The sequence below is a fragment of the Pongo pygmaeus genome, chromosome 19 (genome assembly GCF_028885625.2).
Source record: "Pongo pygmaeus isolate AG05252 chromosome 19, NHGRI_mPonPyg2-v2.0_pri, whole genome shotgun sequence".
Lineage (NCBI taxonomy): Eukaryota > Metazoa > Chordata > Mammalia > Primates > Hominidae > Pongo > Pongo pygmaeus.
In genome coordinates this window covers 60,220,272-60,238,959 of record NC_072392.2, presented here as the reverse complement: position 1 = coordinate 60,238,959, position 18,688 = coordinate 60,220,272, and the positions used below count along the sequence as shown (strand labels likewise).

Below are 18,688 nucleotides of genomic sequence, written 5' to 3'. Positions count from 1 at the left end.
CAGCCTGGCCAACATGGTGAAACCCCATCTCTACTAAAATTACACAAAATTAGGCGGGCGTGGTAGCAGGTGCCTGTAATCCCAGCTACTCGGGAGGCTGAGGCAGGAGAATCGCTTGAACCCAGGAGGTGGAGGTTGCAGTGAGCCGAGATTGTACCACTGCATTCCAGCCTGGGCAACAGAGTGAGACTACATCTCAAAAAAAAAAAAAAGTTTTTTTGTAGAGACAGGGTCTCGCTATGTTGCCCAGGCTGGTAACTCCTGGTCTCAGGGGATATTCCCACCTGGGCCTCCCAAAGCACTGGGATTACAGACCTGAGCCACCACACCTGACCAAAAGTAAAATAGTTTCACCATGATTGGTTAAAACCATCTTTTTTCTCTGTAGAATATGTTCTATCAGACTTCCTCTCCTGTTGGAATGGCCATAGGCATGATCCTGTTAGATGGTTTCAGTGGGATGTGGATACTTTATTCCACTAATTCTGTATTCTTTCTCTTAAAGAGGCCCTCAAAATTGTATAAGCTTTAGCCCCTATAAAATCTATATCTGCCCTGTTTATAAAATACAGATTTCTTTCTTTGAGACAGGGTCTCATTCTGTTGCCCAGGCTGGAGTGTAGTGGTGTGATCACGGCTCACTGCAGCCTTGACCTCCCAGGCTCAAGCTATCCTCCCACCTCAGCCTCCCAAGTACCTAGGACACAGGTGTGTGCCACCACACCAAGCTAATTTTTAAAATGTTTTTGTAGGGATAGAGTCTCACTATGTTGCCCAGGCCGGTCTGGACTTCCTGGGTTCAAGCGATCCTCCCACCTCAGCTTCCAAAGGTGCTTGAATTACAGGCATAAGCTACTGTGCCTAGCCTAAGTTTCTTTCTTAGAGTTACTAAATTTTCTTTGGAATGTAAATCCCTTTGTCAAGTTGACCAACTTCTGAAATACTCTATTTCTTTATGAATTTATTTTAAAATAAAATTATATAATGAAATAAAGTTAAAAGTTTAAAACACAGCTTTATATACATATATATGTATATATATATATACACATATATACTTTTTTTTTTTTTTTGAGACGGAGTCTTGCTGTGTCACCCAGGCTGGAGTGCAGTGGTGCGATCTCAGCTCGCTGCAAGCTCCACCTCCTGGGTTCATGCCATTCTCCTGCCTCAGCCTCCAGAGTAGCTGGGACTACAGGCACCCGCCACCACGCCCGGCTAATTTTTTGTATTTTTAGTAGAGATAGGGTTTCACCGTGTTAGCCAGGATGGTCTCGATCTCCTGACCTCGTGATCCATCCGCCTCGGCCTCCCAAAGTGCTGGGATTACAGGCGTGAGCCACTGCGCCTGGCCAAGATATATTTGTTAATGAAAAAGTTACTGTGTACGAGTGCAGTTTTAAGATCTGAAATATTTCAGATGTGACTATGAAGGAACAAAGACAAATTCTGTGTTCTACAAATATATTTAAAACACAATGGGGCCAGGTGCAGTGGCTCACACCTATAATCCCAGCACTTTGGGAGGCCGAGGTGGGCGGATCACCTTAGGTCAGGAGTTCAACACCAGCCAACATGGTGAAACCCTGTCTCTACTAAAAACACAAAAAAGTAGCCGGCCTGGGGGCACACACCTGTAATCCTGGTTACTCAGGAGGCTGAGGCAGAAGGATTCCTTGAACCCAGGAGGTGGAGGTTGCAATGAGCCAAGATTGCGCTACTGCACTCCAGCCTGAGCAACAGAGCAAGACTCCATCTCAAAACAACAACAACAACAACAACAACAACAAACCATAATGGGCCTATATTTTGTCTACTGAATTTACAATATTAACACAATATACTAGATCTCGACAGTCAGGCTAAAAAAAAATGAGGTGATATAAATTTAAGACATTTGGATCTAAAAATAGAGCTAAAAAAGTCTGCAAAAAACAAAAACCTGCCAAAAGTTATCTTGGGACTTTCTAACAATGAAGAGAGTTTCAGTCCTATTAAAGAAAAAATCTAAAATGGAAAAAATATGTATACACATATCAGGCTAAGATCAAGAAAAAAAATTAAAAGTAGGAAAAAATACTTAATTCACACACAAAAAAAGATTTTAATTTGGGGCCAAGCACAGTGGCTCATGCCTGTAATCCCAGCACTGTGGGAGGCCAAGGCAGGTGGATCACCTGAGGTCAGGAGTTCAAGACCAGCCTGGTCAACATGGTGGAACCCTGTCTCTACTAAAAACACAAAAATTAGCTGGGCATGGTGGCTCGCCTGTAATCCCAGTTACTTGGGAGGCTGAGGCAGGAGAATCGTTTGAACCCAGGAGGTGGAGGCTGCAGTGAGCCGAGATTGCACCACTGCACTCCAGCCTAGGTGACAGAGAGAGACTCCATCTCAAAAAAAAATTTTTTCTTTTTAATTTGGATTTTTTTGGTATTATTTTAAGAGGTACAGGTACAGTTTTATTACATGGATATACTGCATAGTGGTGAAGTCTGGGCTTTGAGTGAATAGTGTACAGTGTACCCACTAAGTAATTTCTCATCTCTGTTCCCCCTCCCACTCTCCCACCCTTCCACGTCTCCAGTGTCTATTATTCCACATTGTATGTTCAGTGTGTACACATTATTTAGCTTCCTCTTATAAAATGAGAACATGCTATTTGACTTTGTTTCTGTGGATGTACTTTTGATGAATTATTCTTACTAATTATTCAGAATTAAAGTTTATTCATTTTCTTGTAATAAACTAGTGGCAATCAAGGAATTAGCCTTTATCTTCTGCTTTAGGAGTGCAGATATTAGTAAGGAAATTCAAACACAGTATGCTCACAAGTTACAGTTCAATGATGCTGTAATAAAGTTAGAAAAGACTTCCAACCATCTCCTTACCTCCATGCTGCAAATGGCTAGGAAAGTCATCACAATATCTGTCAAATAAACCATCCCTCCTGGGTAATAGAATTATCGGCCAGGCATATCTAATCTATACAAATTAAGATAGGAAGCAAAAACTCAAGGGACGTTTATAACATGAAAATAAGCTTCATACCACAATGCTCAATTAGACAACCTCTCTTTAGAGGCTGATTTCAGACCATGCATAATATAGTGAGATGATGCTTAAGGATTAAGGTAACTTCTTTCTGAATCTTTTGTGCAGAACCACTGGGACATGATCCTCCTGGAAACCATAATGAACTGGCATTAAACCCAAATAAAATCTGAACAAACTCTCCACTAGAATAGTCTTTAGCAGAAGTACTAGGTACTTTGAGCTTTATTAGCATTTTTTTCTTTGCCCCCTTACCTGGTGTGTGCTGAATGGTGGCCCTTCCTGAACAAATACTACTGAAGATGGAGATGGATTATGATTTAGGTGCTCCTTCAGTTTGACATGAGCTTGCTGGATGGCTGCAGATTCCTGTATTGTGCTATTTTCAACAGGCTGAGCTGTGTGGATGGTATAGATGTACTCAGGTGACTGTGGTAGAGAGCAGGCAACTGCTTGTTCTGTTCCAACCACAAAAGACATAATATCTGAGCCTACAGGAGTAAGTGGCTCCAGCTGGCTAGCCTGACTTGCAGAACATGGATTGCTGTTGTTAGAATTAGCTAGAATGTGCTGACCTCTGTAAGACTGAGATGTTGGGCACTGATTCTCAACAGGCTCCACCTTTACCATCTCCAATTTAGGGGAGGAATGCAACTCATCTACTATCTGAAAGACAGCCTCTAGGTTTACTTCTGTCTTTTTATTTTCATCAGTAGTACTGCAGGGCCAATTGGAAGGCAAAAATTCAACTGGATAGGAGGACTGCATTGAAGGATTCTGGGAAAAGAAAAAATATAACTGTTTGGATAGAAAATGAAATACTACAATATTTAGGCTGATGAGTGCTACACACAAATAGATTAAACTTAAAGATCACTAAGAAAACCTAGAGACAAATCTACTTTTCAGCAATAGTAGCTTCAAATCTACTGTTAGCATTTACTTAGTATATACTACATGTCAACCACTCTGCTAAGTTTAATACTCCAATGGGTCAATAATTCTTAGGGTTAAACTATACAAAATCAAAAGCTATAGTACCCAAATACCTATTTGCTGATAAAGCATCTATACACCAAATTCTTCCATAAAGGCTGACAGACAAAAACATAATTTGTATCTATCATATACTGTTTTAGGAATGCAGTAAGGAAATTTCAAACACAGGATGCTCACAAGTCTACCAATCCTTCTACAGATTCAGGGAGTGGTACTAATACTCTGTTCTAAATAGTATGGGGAAAAATGGATGGAATATCAAATGTCCTTTGTTTCCTGGTATTATTTATTTTTAATAACAAAGCAATAGACTAAAATGGCTGTTGCTTTTAGATTTACATCTTTAAGGTATATTCTCTTATATATACTGCTTTGCAGACAGTAGGCATTTAATACATGTGAACATAAAATACAGAAGAATGATTAAATAAAACGTGTAATGAATTGATGTTGCACAATGAAGAGCTTCGCACAGAGTAGGCATTCAATAAATGTTTGCTGATTATATCAGATTATAAACTTAAAATACAGAAGAGTTATGATTAAAGAAAGTATGTAGTGAGTTGATGCTACTAAACACAATCATTAACAAAGATTGTCAAAGATTTTCAGAAGGCCACTAATGCCAAATAATGTAAATTCAAATGGTATAAGCACTAAGTGACTATAGCCAATAGCACATTTATTGAGTTATTACTATGTGCCAAGCACATGCAAAGTGCTTTATATAGATTTCATCCAACCTTCAAAAGAGCCCTGTGAAATGTGATAATCTCCATTTCAAATGATAAAACTGAGGTCCAGAAACTTCCTAATTTACCCAAAGTTACAATGAAATAACTGACAGAGCCAGGTTTCAAGACTAGGTTTGCCGTACTCAAGAGCTCTTGCTCTTAAACATTACAATGTACTGACTGTGCACGCACACTCTCACCCATACCTACAGTTCAACTAAACTAATTCTATTTATTTTCAGGATGGAATCTGAAACACTTTCCCATTTTTCTATTTCAAAATTTTATGTGTGCTTATTGCTATTTTCCTATGATGAACACGTATTGTCTTTTTTAAATTTTTTGTTTTGTTTTTGAGACAGAGTTTCACTTTTGTCACCCAGGCTGGAGTGCAATGGCACGATCTTGGCTCACTGCAACCTCCGCCTCCCAGGTTCAGGCGATTCTCCTGCCTCAGCCTCCTGAGTAGCTGGGATTACAAGCGCCCACCACCATGCCCAGCTAATTTTTGTACTTTTAGTAGAAACAGGGTTTCGCCATGTTGGCCAGGCTGGTCTTAAACTCCTGACCTCAAGTGATCCACCCACCTCAGCCTCCCAAAGTGGTGCTGGGATTATAGGCGTGAGCCACCACGCCTGGCAGGTTTTTTTTTTTTTTTTTTTTTTTTTTTGAGACAGGGTCTCACTGTGTTGCACAGGCTGGAATACAGTGGCACAAGAACATAGCTCACTATAGCCTCAAACTCTTCAAACTCCTCAAGGTGGGAGAATCGCTTGATCCTCCCACCTCAGCCTCCCAAGCTAGGACAAAAGGTGCATGCACCACTACAACCAACTAACCCACCCTTTCTCTCTCCCTCCGTCCCTCCCTTCCTTCTTCCTTCTTTTATTTCTTTTTTTTTTTTTTTTTTAAGAGATAGGGTCTCACTCACTATGTTACCCAGGCTCATCTCAATATCCTGGCCTCAAACAATCCTCCCACCATGGCCTCCCAAAGAGCTGGGATTATAAGGTATGACCCACCGTACATGGCCATATATTGTCTCTATAACAAGAAAAGGTCTTTATAAAAATGTTTTATTTAGCACACAACATAATCAAGATATAAACACTGTCATAGTATCTCCAGCATGATCCAGAGAAGAGAGTGCCTGGACCCACAAACAAGAGCATCTAACTGTGGGATAGGTATGTCCCTCCAGTGAAGATGAATGGGCTAGGATATCATGCTTGATCATATCAGCCATGAAAAATGGCCAGCTAAGTCCCCTTGATCTCATTCTATACTCCAAACAACAACTTGATTATAATTTGACTTCCTATGTAGATTTTCTCCAAAAAAAAAAAAAAAAAGGAATGTTCTTTTGAGCACCCTAATGCCACTAGTAAGATATTCTCCTAAGAACTGAGACTATCTTGAAACTATCTTGGCTATATGATTATCCAAGGCAAACACACAATTCCAATCTTTGGCAGTTATAGCATAAAAATACAAAGCATGGAATTTAAAAGTATCCTTAAAATAGCTATATAAAACGTTTAACTCCAAGCAAGTGTCTCCTAAGAAATAATGAGAAGATATTTGAAGTAAAAGTTGAGCATCCTTAATCCAAAATTCTAAAATCTCAAATACTCCAAAACCTGAAACTTTTTGAGCGCTGGCATGATACCACAAGTGGAAAATTCCAGCACAAAAGCACTTAACACAAACTTTGTTTCATGAACAAAGTTACTAAAAATATTGTATGAAATTACCTTTAAACTATGTGCATAAGGTATATATGAAACATAATCAGATTTTATGTTTAGACTTGGGTCATATCCCCAAGATATCTCATTATGTTTTTGGAAATATTCCAAAATCTGAAAAAATCCAAAATCTGAAACACTCCTGGTCCCAAGCATTTTGACTAAGGGATACTGAACTGCTATGGTGTCTACAACATAGGGGCTATGGATGAAGGGGGCCACCACTTAAATTTCTCATTTTTGACATTTTTCTCCTTTCTCCTTAAAAAGGAAAGTCTAATTATCTGTATCATCTTGGAAGAATCTGTCATTTGGTGACTTATATACTTGTAGCATTTATCTGGTATTCATTTTACCTTGAAAAAATCCAGAACAGCACTGTTTAAAATAACTTTCAGCAATGATGGGAATGTTCTAGATCTGTGCTGTATAATTCAGTACCCATAGCCATATGAAACTACTGAGCACTCAAAATGTGTCTACTTTTAAGTATGGAATAATTTTTGGATCAATTTAATTTTAATTTTAATAACCATATGAGACTATTGAGTATTTGAAATGTGACTAGTATAACTGAGGAATTTTAAAATTTCATTTAATTTTAATTAGCTTAATAGTGGCTACTATATTGAACAGTTCTGGCCTAGAAGAATTCTGAGATATTATTTATATCAATTCTCTTCTCTCTTTCTTTTTTAAGAATTGAGAAAACAAAGCCCATTAATCCACAGCTTACTTCTGGTTACTCATTAATATAAAATTACACTTTGAAATTTTGCAAGATCGATAAAATTGCACAGGAAGCGTGGACCATGGCCACAGTTGCAAGAATCTTACCTGGAAGTAGTTGCAGTGTGCATAGGAAGAGGCAGTGGGAGTGACACAACTACTTAGAGCATCCATGTGGGTAGGAGAACAGCACTGTAGCACAGCTGGAACAAATTCAAACACAAAAAAGCCATCAACCACAATACATTTCTATAGCATTCAAGGAGCTCCCCTCTTTCAACATGGAAAGAAATCCAAATCTGAGGAACTTCCTTTGTATGTCTAACAAAATATTTAGTCCAATTAGGTGATGTTATTTATTGAAAACAACACAGTAACAAAATAATCTTAAAGGTCTTTAAAAGAGTCATGTCTAATGTCTATTTTTATAAATGATTTCTTTAACACCTAAGCATTTTGTTACCTTTCTAACCAAACACATAATCTTATTGAAAGTAATTTCATTTTATTGAAAATAGAGGAATATATTGAAATTCCAAAGTAACTATTTCAATCATTTCAATAGTAACAACTATTTGGAGGGTGGAGTGTTTTAAAAGAGTAAAATAACTATAAAATATTCTCCAAATGTTCCACCATTAAACAATGCATCCAGTAGAAATGTATACAAAAATGTTTTAATAATTTGGGCAAGTGGTTAGGAATGCAGATGACAGAGCCAGACTGCCTGGCTTTACAGCCCAGTGTAAATTTGAGCATGGTTAATCTCTGTGTACCTCAGTTTCTGCATCCTATTAAAATAGAGATAATAACAGAATAATAGAACCTACCAAATATGGTGGTGGTTGTGATATAAATGAGCTAATATCCATAAAGAACTTAGAAGAGTACTGGTACACAGTAAGCAAACAGTAAGTGTTAGCTGCTATTATTTTAACTGAAGAAACACATTTTCAAAACTTTCCCTTTATAGTCAGGACACTGTGAAAAGACTGAACTCTTGGTACTAGCAAAGTTACTTACAGATGCAGTCTTAATAATAGGTTGAGTCTGCTTTTTTGTAGAGACTCTCCAGTATAAGTGAGAATCAGTTATTAATATCACAACTGTGGATTAAACAGAGGATGATGTATATTGAGCACCTACCTATTCCAGGCACAGTAGTAAATGCTTTACATATATTGCCTTTACAAAACAAGTAAACTAAAGCTCAGTGATATTAAGTAATTTGCTAAAAGTCACAAAGCTGGAAGTGACAGAGTCAGTAATTAAACTCCGAAGTACACGCTCTTTAATATACCACAATACAGCGAGGCATGGTGGCTCACTCCTGTAGTCTCGGCACTTTGGGAAGCTGAGGCAGGTGAATCCCTTCAGCCCAGGAGTTTGAGACCAGCCTGGGCAACACGGTGAAACCCCATCTCTACAAAAAATACAAAAATCAGCCAGGCTTGGCGGCACATGTTTGTAGTCCCAGCTACTCAGGAGGCTCAGGTGGGAGGATCACTTGAGCCCAGGAGGTAGAGGCTGCAGTGAGCCATGATTGTGCCACTGCACTCCAGCCTGGGTGATAGAGTAAGACTCTATGTACAAAAAAAATTTATATATATTTATATATATATATATATATCTCACAATAATTCCCTAAGCTAAACCCTGTTCCTGAAATGTAACGTTTATAGTTTTACTAGAATTATACTTGCCGAATATCTTTAAAGGTGTCTTTATCAATAAGGTGGCAACTGTCCCTTTTTATGTCCACATTTTTCATATTTTGAGTGTGCTAATAAAATTACTAATCTCATTATTTAATCTTTAAAGGTAAATTGACCTAAGAATTTTTTTAAAATAACCGAAATGCTTCCCTATTTCTCCATGACTATTGATTTTTTTTTTTTTTTTTTTTTTTTTAGAGGTAAAAAGTAAACAGTATATATTTAACACATGTACTTTGACAAATTTAAAATGAAATTTGAAACCATCAATATGCTCAAAGGAATGAACACATCTTTTATGCTTAAAAGTTTCCTCCAAGCCCTTTTGTAATCTCTCCTTCCCCCCACTTCATTCCAAACTAGTTATCTAGACAGATTATAGAATATTTCCATCATTACAGAAAATTTATTGGAAAGGGCTTATGTAATTCTTGTAAAGAAAACCTCATTTTGTTTGGTTGTAGTTAATATACCAGTTGTTACAAAGTCAATGAACATTGGAACTAGTAGTACCTGCGAACACTTCTATCTATTGACAGTTACTGATGACATAACTTTTGAGTTTTAGAGCTCTTTCTGCTGGATCAGCTGAGGTATGTCAAATTCATACCATTGTGCAGAGTGTGAAATGCCAATAGTAAAGCATCCTCTTCCTCTAGGAAACTAATTAGAGAAGTTAGCTCTGGAGATTAAAAGAAAGATTCATAGTCTTTGATTGAGGTAGAGGAAAAACAAAAAAACCCCCACTTGCTCCTTCCATTTAATTAGCAAATGGAAGTGCGTCCAGAAATTCTTCTGTGTCTTCTGATCCTTTTTTCCTTTTCTTCTTTTCTCTGTTTGATTATTTAGACCAGGGGTTGGTAACTTCCTTATAAATCCCTCAGAGATGAATGGAATTAGGAAAGGTCTGGTCTGATCTCTTTCACCTTCACTTGGTATCCTAGAGTGAGAGGAAAATGGGATAATAGAGTCTCTTCCTAGAGAATCCCTCAATTGCTTGTTTCTTGTTACAGGAGTTTATTGTTAAAATTACATGTACAGATAAGCTAAAAGAAGAAAGTAAAAATGATGACTATGCTTCTTACATAGAAATAACTGCTTAATATTGTAGTCTAAACTGAATTCTCACTCTCTTTTATAAAAATGAAAATATACTACACATTTTAGTATTTATGTTACTATAAAATAAACATATATTATCAAGTATCTTCTATAGAACAATTTAAAATAACTAGTGGGCTGGGTGTGGTGGCTCATGCCTGTAATTCCAACACTTTGGGATGCCAAGGTGGGCAGATCACTTGAGCTCAGGAGTTCGAGACCAGCCTGGGCAACATGGTGAAATCCCGTCTCTACCAAAAATATAAAAACTAGCCAGGCATGGTGGCATGTGCCTGTGGTCCCAGCTACTTGGGAGGCAGACTGGGAGATCGCTTGAGCCCAGGAGGTGGAGGTTGCAGTGAGCTGAGATTGTGCCACTGCACTACTGCCTGGGCAACAGAGAGAGACCCTGTCTCAAACAAACAAAAAACTAATGGAATTGTATACTGTTGTTTAGCTGTGTCAACTGCTAAATATTCAAAGTTCTTTTGTTCTAGAAGCTTTGATCCTTGATTTTTTTTTTTTTTAAATTTCTGAAGTATTTATTGATCATTCTTGGGTGTTTCTCGGAGAGGGGGATATGGCAGGGTCATAGGATAATAGTGGAGAGAAGGTCAGGAGATAAACACATGAACAAAGGTCTCTGGTTTTCCTAGGCAGAGGACCCTGCGGCCTTCTGCAGTGTTTGTGCCCCTGAGTACTTGAGATTAGGGAGTGGTGATGACTCTTAAAGAGCATGCTGCCTTCAAGCATCTGTTTAACAAAGCACATCTTGCACCACCCTTAATCCATTTAACCCTGAGTTGACACAGCACATGTTTCAGAGAGCAGGGGGCTGGGGGAAAGGCCATAGATCAACGGCATCCCAAGGCAGAAGAATTTCTCCTAGTCAGAACAAAATGGAGTCTCCTATGCCCACCCCTTTCTACACAGACACAGCAACAATCTGATCTCTCCTTCCTTTCCCCACACTTCCTCCCCTTCTCTTCAACAAAACCGCCATCGTCCTCATGGCCCGCTCCCGATGGTCGCTGTCTCTTCGGAGCTGTTGGGTACACCTCCCAGACAGGGCAGCCGGGCAGAGGCGCTCCTCACCTCCCAGACAGGGCGGCTGGGCAGAGGCGCCCCTCGCTTCCCAGACGGGGCCGCCCGGGCAGAGGCGCTCCTCTCCTCCCAGACGGGGCGGCCGGGCAGAGGCGCTCCTCACTTCCCTGACGGGGCCGCCCGGGCAGAGGCGCTCCTCGCTTCCCAGACGGGGCCGCCCGGGCAGAGGCGCTCCTCAGTTCCTCCCAGACCGGGTGGCAGCCGGGCAGAGGCGCTCCTCACTTCCCAGACGGGGCGGCCGGGCAGAGACGCTCCTCACTTCCTCCCAGATGGGGTGGCGGCCAGGCAGAGGCGCTCCTCACCTCCCAGACAGGGCGGCCGGGCAGAGGCGCTCCTCACTTCCCAGACTGGGCGGCCGGGCAGAGGCGCTCCTCACCTCCTAGACGGGGCGACCAGGCAGAGGCGCTCCTCACTTCCCAGACGGTGTGGCGGCCGGGCAGAGGTGCTCCTCCCTTCCCAGATGGGGCAGCCAGGCAGAGGCGTTCCTCACTTCCCAGACGGTGTGGCGGCCGGGCAGAGGTGCTCCTCCCTTCCCAGATGGGGCAGCCAGGCAGAGGCGCTCCTCACTTCCTCCCAGACGGGGTGGCGGCCAGGCAGAGGCGCTCCTCACTTCCCAGAGGGGGCGGCCGGGCAGAGGTGCTCCTCACTTCCTCCCAGACGGGGTGGCAGCCGGGCAGAGGCACTCCTCACCTCCCAGACGGGGCGGCCGGGCAGAGGTGCTCCTCATCTCCCAGACGGGGCGGCCGGGCAGAGGTGCTCCTCATCTCCCAGACGGGGCAGCCGGGCAGAGGTGCTCCTCACTTCCTCCCAGACGGGGTGACGGCCGGGCAGAGGCACTCCTCACCTCCCAGACGGGGCGGCCGGGCAGAGGCGCTCCTCACCTCCCAGACGGAGTGGTCAGGCAGAGGCGCTCCTCACTTCCCATATGGGGTGGCGGCCGGGCAGAGGCGCTCCTCACTTCCCAGATGGGGCAGCCGGGCAGAGGTGCTCCTCACTTCCTCCCAGACGGGGTGGCAGCCGGGCAGAGGCGCTCCTCACCTCCCAGACGGGGTGGCCGGGCAGAGGCGCTCCTCCCTTCCCAGACGAAGTGGCCAGGCAGAGGCGCTCCTCACCTCCCAGAGTGGGCGGCCGGGCAGAGGTGCTCCTCACTTCCTCCCAGACGGGGTGGCGGCCAGGCAGAGGCGCTCCTCACCTCCCAGACGGGGCGGCCGGGCAGAGGCACTCCTCACCTCCCAGAGTGGGCGGCCAGGCAGAGGCGCTCCTCACTTCCCAGAGTGGGCGGCCGGGCAGAGGCGCTCCTCACTTCCCAGAGTGGGCGGCCGGGCAGAGGCGCTCCTCACTTCCCATAGGGGGTGGCAGCCGGGCAGAGGCGCTCCTCACTTCCCAGATGGGGCAGCTGGGCAGAGGTGCTCCTCACTTCCTCCCAGATAGGGTGGCGGCCAGGCAGAGGCGCTCCTCACCTCCCAGACGGGGCGGCCGGGCAGAGGCACTCCTCACCTCCCAGACGGAGCGGCCGGGCAGAGGCGCTCCTCACCTCCCAGACGGGGCGGCTGGGCAGAGGCGCTCCTCACCTCCCAGAAGGGGCGGCTGGGCAGAGGCGCTCCTCACTTCCCATATGGGGTGGCAGCCGGGCAGAGGCGCTCCTCACTTCCCAGACGGGGTGGCGGCCAGGCAGAGGCGCTCCTCACTTCCCAGATAGGGCAACAGGGCAGAGGCGCTCCTCACTTCCTCCCAGACGAGGCGGCCGGGCAGAGGTGCTCCTCATCTCCCAGACGGGGCAGCCGGGCAGAGGCGCTCCTCACTTCCTCCCAGACGGGGTGGCAGCTGGGCAGAGGCGCTCCTCACTTCCCAGATAGGGCGGCCGGGCAGAGGGGCTCCTCACATCCCAGACGATGGGCGGCCAGGCAGAGACGCTCCTCACTTCCTAGACGGGGTGGCGGTGGGGCAGAGGCTGTAATCTTAGCACTTTAAGAGGCCAAGGCAGGAGGCTGGTAGGTGGAGGTTGCAGAGAGCCGAGATCACACCACTGCACTCCAGCCTGAGCACCATTGAGCATTGAGTTAGCGAGACTCCGTCTGCAATCCCAGCACCTCGGGAGGCCGAGGCAGGCAGATCACTCGAGGCCAGGAGCTGGAGACCAGCCTGGTCAACACGGCGAAACCCCGTCTCCACCAAAAATACAAAAACCATTCAGGCGTGGCGGCGCGCACCTGCAAACCCAGGCACCCGGCAGGCCAAGGCAGGAGAGTCACAGGAGCCCGAGGCAGGGAGGTTGCAGCAAGCCGAGATCCCGGCAGTACAGTCCAGCTTCGGCAACAGAGGGAGACCGAAAAAAGAAGGAGAGGGAGACCGAAAAAAGAGGGGAGAGGAGAGGGGAGAGGGGAGAGGGGAGAGGGGAGAGGGGAGAGGGGAGAGGGGAGAGGGGAGAGGGGAGAGGGGAGAAGGACTATTGATTTTTAAAACATCAGAAGTTCATGAAGATATACTAGAAATAAATATTTTCTCTTTGCATCATGAGCAATTTAACCATAAAATTTTGCACACAGAAAGAAAACTTGGAATAATGGGCAAAATTATAGTTCAGATATAAATACAAAGGTTATTTTTTGGATGACTTTTTTTAACAATTTTGGTGACTTTAAAAGGCCATATATTACTAAGATTGCCTCATAAAATTCAAGCTGTTATCATTTCCAATATAGATTAGCTGAACAGTTCTTAGATTTGATCCTTTGAAGGTTATTCAAATATATATTTTAAATGTTTTGGATTTGAATTTGATTTCCCAAAGTATTTGACAGCACAAATATCCTAGGAAATAAATTGAATCCAAATAGCTAAACAGCAAGCAGGATCTGCAGAGCTTGCCAAAACTCGGGAAGGGAAAAAAAAAAAAAGTTTTTTCCCCTAGAGTTATAGCAGCTAAGGAAAATCCAGCCACCTAGCGGTAGAGAAAGACTTGGGAGCTGCAGGTCCATTCCATCGGGGTACCAAAAAGCTGTGTTTCGTTACAAATAAATCAATAAAAGGCATTAGCTTTATTGTTCGTAAGTTTCTGACTCCATCGGTTACACATTTTGAATAGGTGTAAAAATGTACTTTAAAATAAATTTCTCAGAGAAATAAACTACAATATATAACAGAGAATATGTTAATATATTTTTGATAGCTTGATAGCTGAGTTAGTATCTCAGGAAACAGCAAAAAAGTAAATGTTCTTTAAAGTATCCAGTAACAAATGGAAAGTAAAACAGTACCTGTATGAAGAAAATGAGGACTTGAATAGATTATACTCCAAAAAGATTCCTCAATGGCTATTCCTTACCACTGTAGTCCTATTTTGTATAGTCAACAAAATAGAACAAAGTAAAGTATTAGTAAGTTTACTGAATATGAAAACCTAGGCATAGAAATTTGACTATGTGCCTCATATATGAAAAAATAATCTACTGTGCATTATGAAAGCACTGACATTTATAAAACTTAGTTTATCACTATGTCCTAAGATACATTCATCTGCACAAAGAACTTTCAGTGTCTTCCTGAAGGCAGTGTTCAGTTGAGGCATTAAATTCCATGTAGAAAGAAAAACTGAAAATAATTAAAAGAATTCCATTTCAGATATAAATATAGGCATTAATGACATTTTCAAAAAATTTCTAAGTAATAAAAAAATGTTAAGCCAGAGTTACTAAAAATTATTACTCCCGCTATAGGTGAGGCTTTAATATACTTTATCCTATGGAAGTGATTCAAATATAGAATTAAAATACTTAGAATTTGAATCTACTCCAGAATAGTATAATGTCAACAGTGAGAAAATACCCAATAATATAAATGCTCAAAAGAAAAAACATTATAATAGTATATTTAATTTCAAGATAAGTTCCTATAGCAACTAGAACCCCAGTATCTCCTCATTTATGGTGAGGTAAAGAAAAGGTCTTCTGAGTTTATATCCCAAAGTGAAAGCAGGCATTTGAAAAGGTATCTGTACACCCATGTTCAACATAGCAAAATTTACAACAGCCAAAAGATGGCAGCAACTCAGTATCCATCAACAGATGAGTGAATGAACAAAATGTGTTACACATATACAATGGAGTATTATCCAGCCTTTAAAAGGAAGAAAATTCTGACACATACTACAATATAGATGAATCTTAAAGACATTAAGTGAAATAAGCCAGTCACAAAAGGACAAATATTATACGATTCCTCATGTAAGGTTCCTAGAAAAGTCAAATTCATAAAAACAAAAAATAAATTAGAGATTACCAGGGGTTGGGGGAAACTATTGCTTAATGGGTACCAAGTTTAATTTGGGTGATGAAAAAGTTTTGGAAACAATGGTGAGGGTTGCACAATATTGTGAATGTAAGTAGTGTCAATGAATTGTACATTTAAAAATGGTTAAGATGGTAAATTTGGACGGGCGCAGTGGCTCACACCTGTAATCCCAGCACTTTGGGAGGCCAAGACAGGTGGATGACGAGGTCAGGAGTTCGAGACCAGCCTTACCAACATGGTGAAACCCCTTCACTACTAAAAATACATAAATTAGCCGGGCGTGGTGGCGCACGCCTGTAGCCCCAGCTACTCGGGAGGCTGAGGCAGGAGAATCATTTGAACCCGGGAGGCAGAGGGTGCAGTCAGCCAAGATCGTACTACTGCACTCCAGCCTGGGTGACAGAGTGAGACTCTGTCTCAAAAAAAAAGATGGTAAATTTATATATTAAATATATGATTCCACTTATATGAGATATTTAGAATAGTCAAATTCATAGAGACAGAAAATAGAATGGTGGTTGCTAGGGACAACCTCTCCACCTCAGGGACAGGTTGGCATTCTCTAAAGGGGAGTTAGTGGTTAGCAGGTACAGAGTTTCGGTTGGGGAAGATGAAAAAGTTCTGGAGATAGACAGTGGTGATGGTGAATGTACTTAATGCTGCAAAACAGTACCCTGAAAAATAGTTAAAGTGGTTAAGTTTTATGTTATGTATATTTTTTTCATAATTTTTTAAAAAGGTAAATATGATTGTATTTTTGCTTAGTTTCTCCTGGCAGAGGAGAGAGAGAGCTTCCTGGTGCTAAGTGCCTCTTTTCCATAAGCACAAAATCAAGTATTTTCAGAGAAGCAATACCGACTGCCTGAGAACAAGAGTAACAGCACCAAAAAGCTCTTATAATTCTATATTCTATATTTATGTACATTAATGTAGGATTAGAAGCCCAAAGATCACACCTATAGAATTTAAATGTACTTTAAAACAATAATCAGTTAACTCTTTTTGCCCAAGGGCCAATTCAGAAAAATCTTAAATGATAGGAGAGAGATATATATATACACATATATATACACACATACATATTTTTTAACCTAGAACTGCATGTCAAAATGGATATTTTCTTTTTCTTTCCTTTTCTTTCTTTTTTTTTGAGACACAATCGTACTCTGTTGCCCAGGCTGGTCTCGAACTCCTGGCTTCAAGCAATCCTCTTGCCTCTCAGCCTCTGAAGGTGCTGGGCTACAGGCATGAGCCACCATGCCTGGCCAGATATATATTTTCTAATAAAAATTAAAAATACCACGTGTACCTTGGGGGAAAGCATATATTCTTACAAATTCTGTTATTTAGCCTCTAAAGTGTTAATATCTAGGCTTATTTACTTTTTTGAGATAGGGTCTTGATATGTTGCCCAGGCTGGAGTGCAGTGGCACGATCTCAGCTCACTGCAGCCTCGGCCTCCCGGGTTCAAGTGATTGTCCTGCCTCAGCCTCCCAAGTAGCTGGGACTACAGGTGTGCGCCACCATGCCTGGCTAATTTTTTTTGGATTTGTAGTAGAGATGGGGTTTCACCATGTTGGCCAGGCTGGTCTCAAACTCCTGACCTCAAGTGATCTGCCTGCCTTGGCCTCCCCAAGTGCTGGAAGTACAGGCATGAGCCACTGTGCCCAGCCTTCTAGGACCATTTAAAAAACAGCTGTTGGACAGGTACAGTAGCTCATGCCTGTAATCCCAGCAATCAGGAGGCTAAGCAGGGGGATCACTTGAGGCCAAGAGCTTCAGACCAGTCTGGGCAACAAAGCAAGACCCTAGCTGTACCAAAAAAAAAAAAAAAAGTGTTTTAATTAGCTGGGCATGGTGGTGTGTGCCTGTAGTCCTAGCTACTTGGGAAGCTGAAGTGGGAGGATACCTTGGGCCCAGGAGTTCAGGCTGCAGTGAGCTATGATCATGCCACTGCACTCCAGTCTGGTGAGAAAGTGAGACCTTGTCTCTTAAAAAATAATAAAAATAAAAATAAACACAGCTTTTAAAACACTTGATCCTTTACATGTAAATAGTGTTTAAATTTTACAAAGCCTACTCACATATATTAATTTATTTAATTCCTCACTCAAACTATTAAGGCCACTTTATAGAAAGGGAAATGAGGCCACATAACATGATATAATCCACTGAAGTTCATATCCAATGATTAACTGTAAACCTGGGACTAGAACTAGTTCATTCCATTCAATAAATTATTTACTTAGGGCCCATTACAGCAAGCACTATGCTAGGTGTAGGGGGATACAGAAATGAATTAGAGGCAGCCCCACTCCCCAGAGCGCCCAGGCTGAACCTCCCACTCTAGCAATTGGAGTACATTCTCTCTACTCTGGTGAGTCAATAACCCAGAGCAATCCCAATGCCACCAGCAGCATACAAAGGTAGATTCCCCTACCAATTGCTGTTGTCCACCCTATCTGGGAAGAACTAACTCTGAGGAAGAGATATAACAGAAAAAAATTATCTCAAAAAAACAAAGCAAAAAACAAAAGACCCTCTTCATGAGAGGCAGGCAGACAGGCAGGGGGGCAGGCGAGCACAGTGGCCAGAAGAACAGACTCTTGAGTCAGATTGTCTGGATTTGTTTCCAAGCCCACAGCTTCCTAGCTGTGCCTCAGTTTCCTCATCTTTAAAATGAGGATAATTACACTATTTTATAAAAGTATTATAAGGATTAAATGAGTGAATATTTAAAGAGTACTAAGAACACTGCCTGGTCATAGTGATTACTATATAAGTATGTGTTAATAAAAAAAGAGATGAAGGGCAGCTACAAATTTACTAACCATTGCCTTGAGTTTAAAACTTTGAAAAAAAGATAAAGTTGATTTTGAGTCTATTCAGCATTAAAGAAAAACAATTCTCAATATAGGATTCTATATATAAAGATGAATATTCTTAAGTATGTTCAAATATATAGTGGAGAATAAGTAAAATTAAAAGGTTTAAAATGAAGTTTTCCATAAAAGAGGAAAATTAAATCACAGTTGCAGACCAAAAATAACATCAAAGGAAAAATTGAATTCTAGATAAGGCAAGAATAAAGAGTCAACTAATGCTGGATCTACAAAATCTTGCCTTTGAAGAAGTGGTAAGAATGGAAAACTGACACTTCAAGGGAGAAACAACAAATACAAAAAGTGATTCCAGTCTGCTTCTAACGTGAAAAAGA

General features: G+C 42.0%; 1 protein-coding gene across 2 annotated transcripts in view; it reads right to left on the bottom strand.

Moving 5' to 3' along the window:
• Positions 1–18,688, bottom strand: part of HSF5 (heat shock transcription factor 5) — a 76,288-nt gene that overhangs the window by 42,840 nt on the left and 14,760 nt on the right. For both annotated transcript variants that reach the window (XM_054457953.1, XM_054457952.2), the window contains exons 3-4: positions 7,370–7,464; positions 3,307–3,828 (exon numbers count right to left, since the gene is read on the bottom strand). In XM_054457953.1, coding sequence (XP_054313928.1) covers positions 3,307–3,828; positions 7,370–7,464 — 617 coding nt within the window. The remainder of the gene's footprint in view (positions 1–3,306; positions 3,829–7,369; positions 7,465–18,688) is intronic.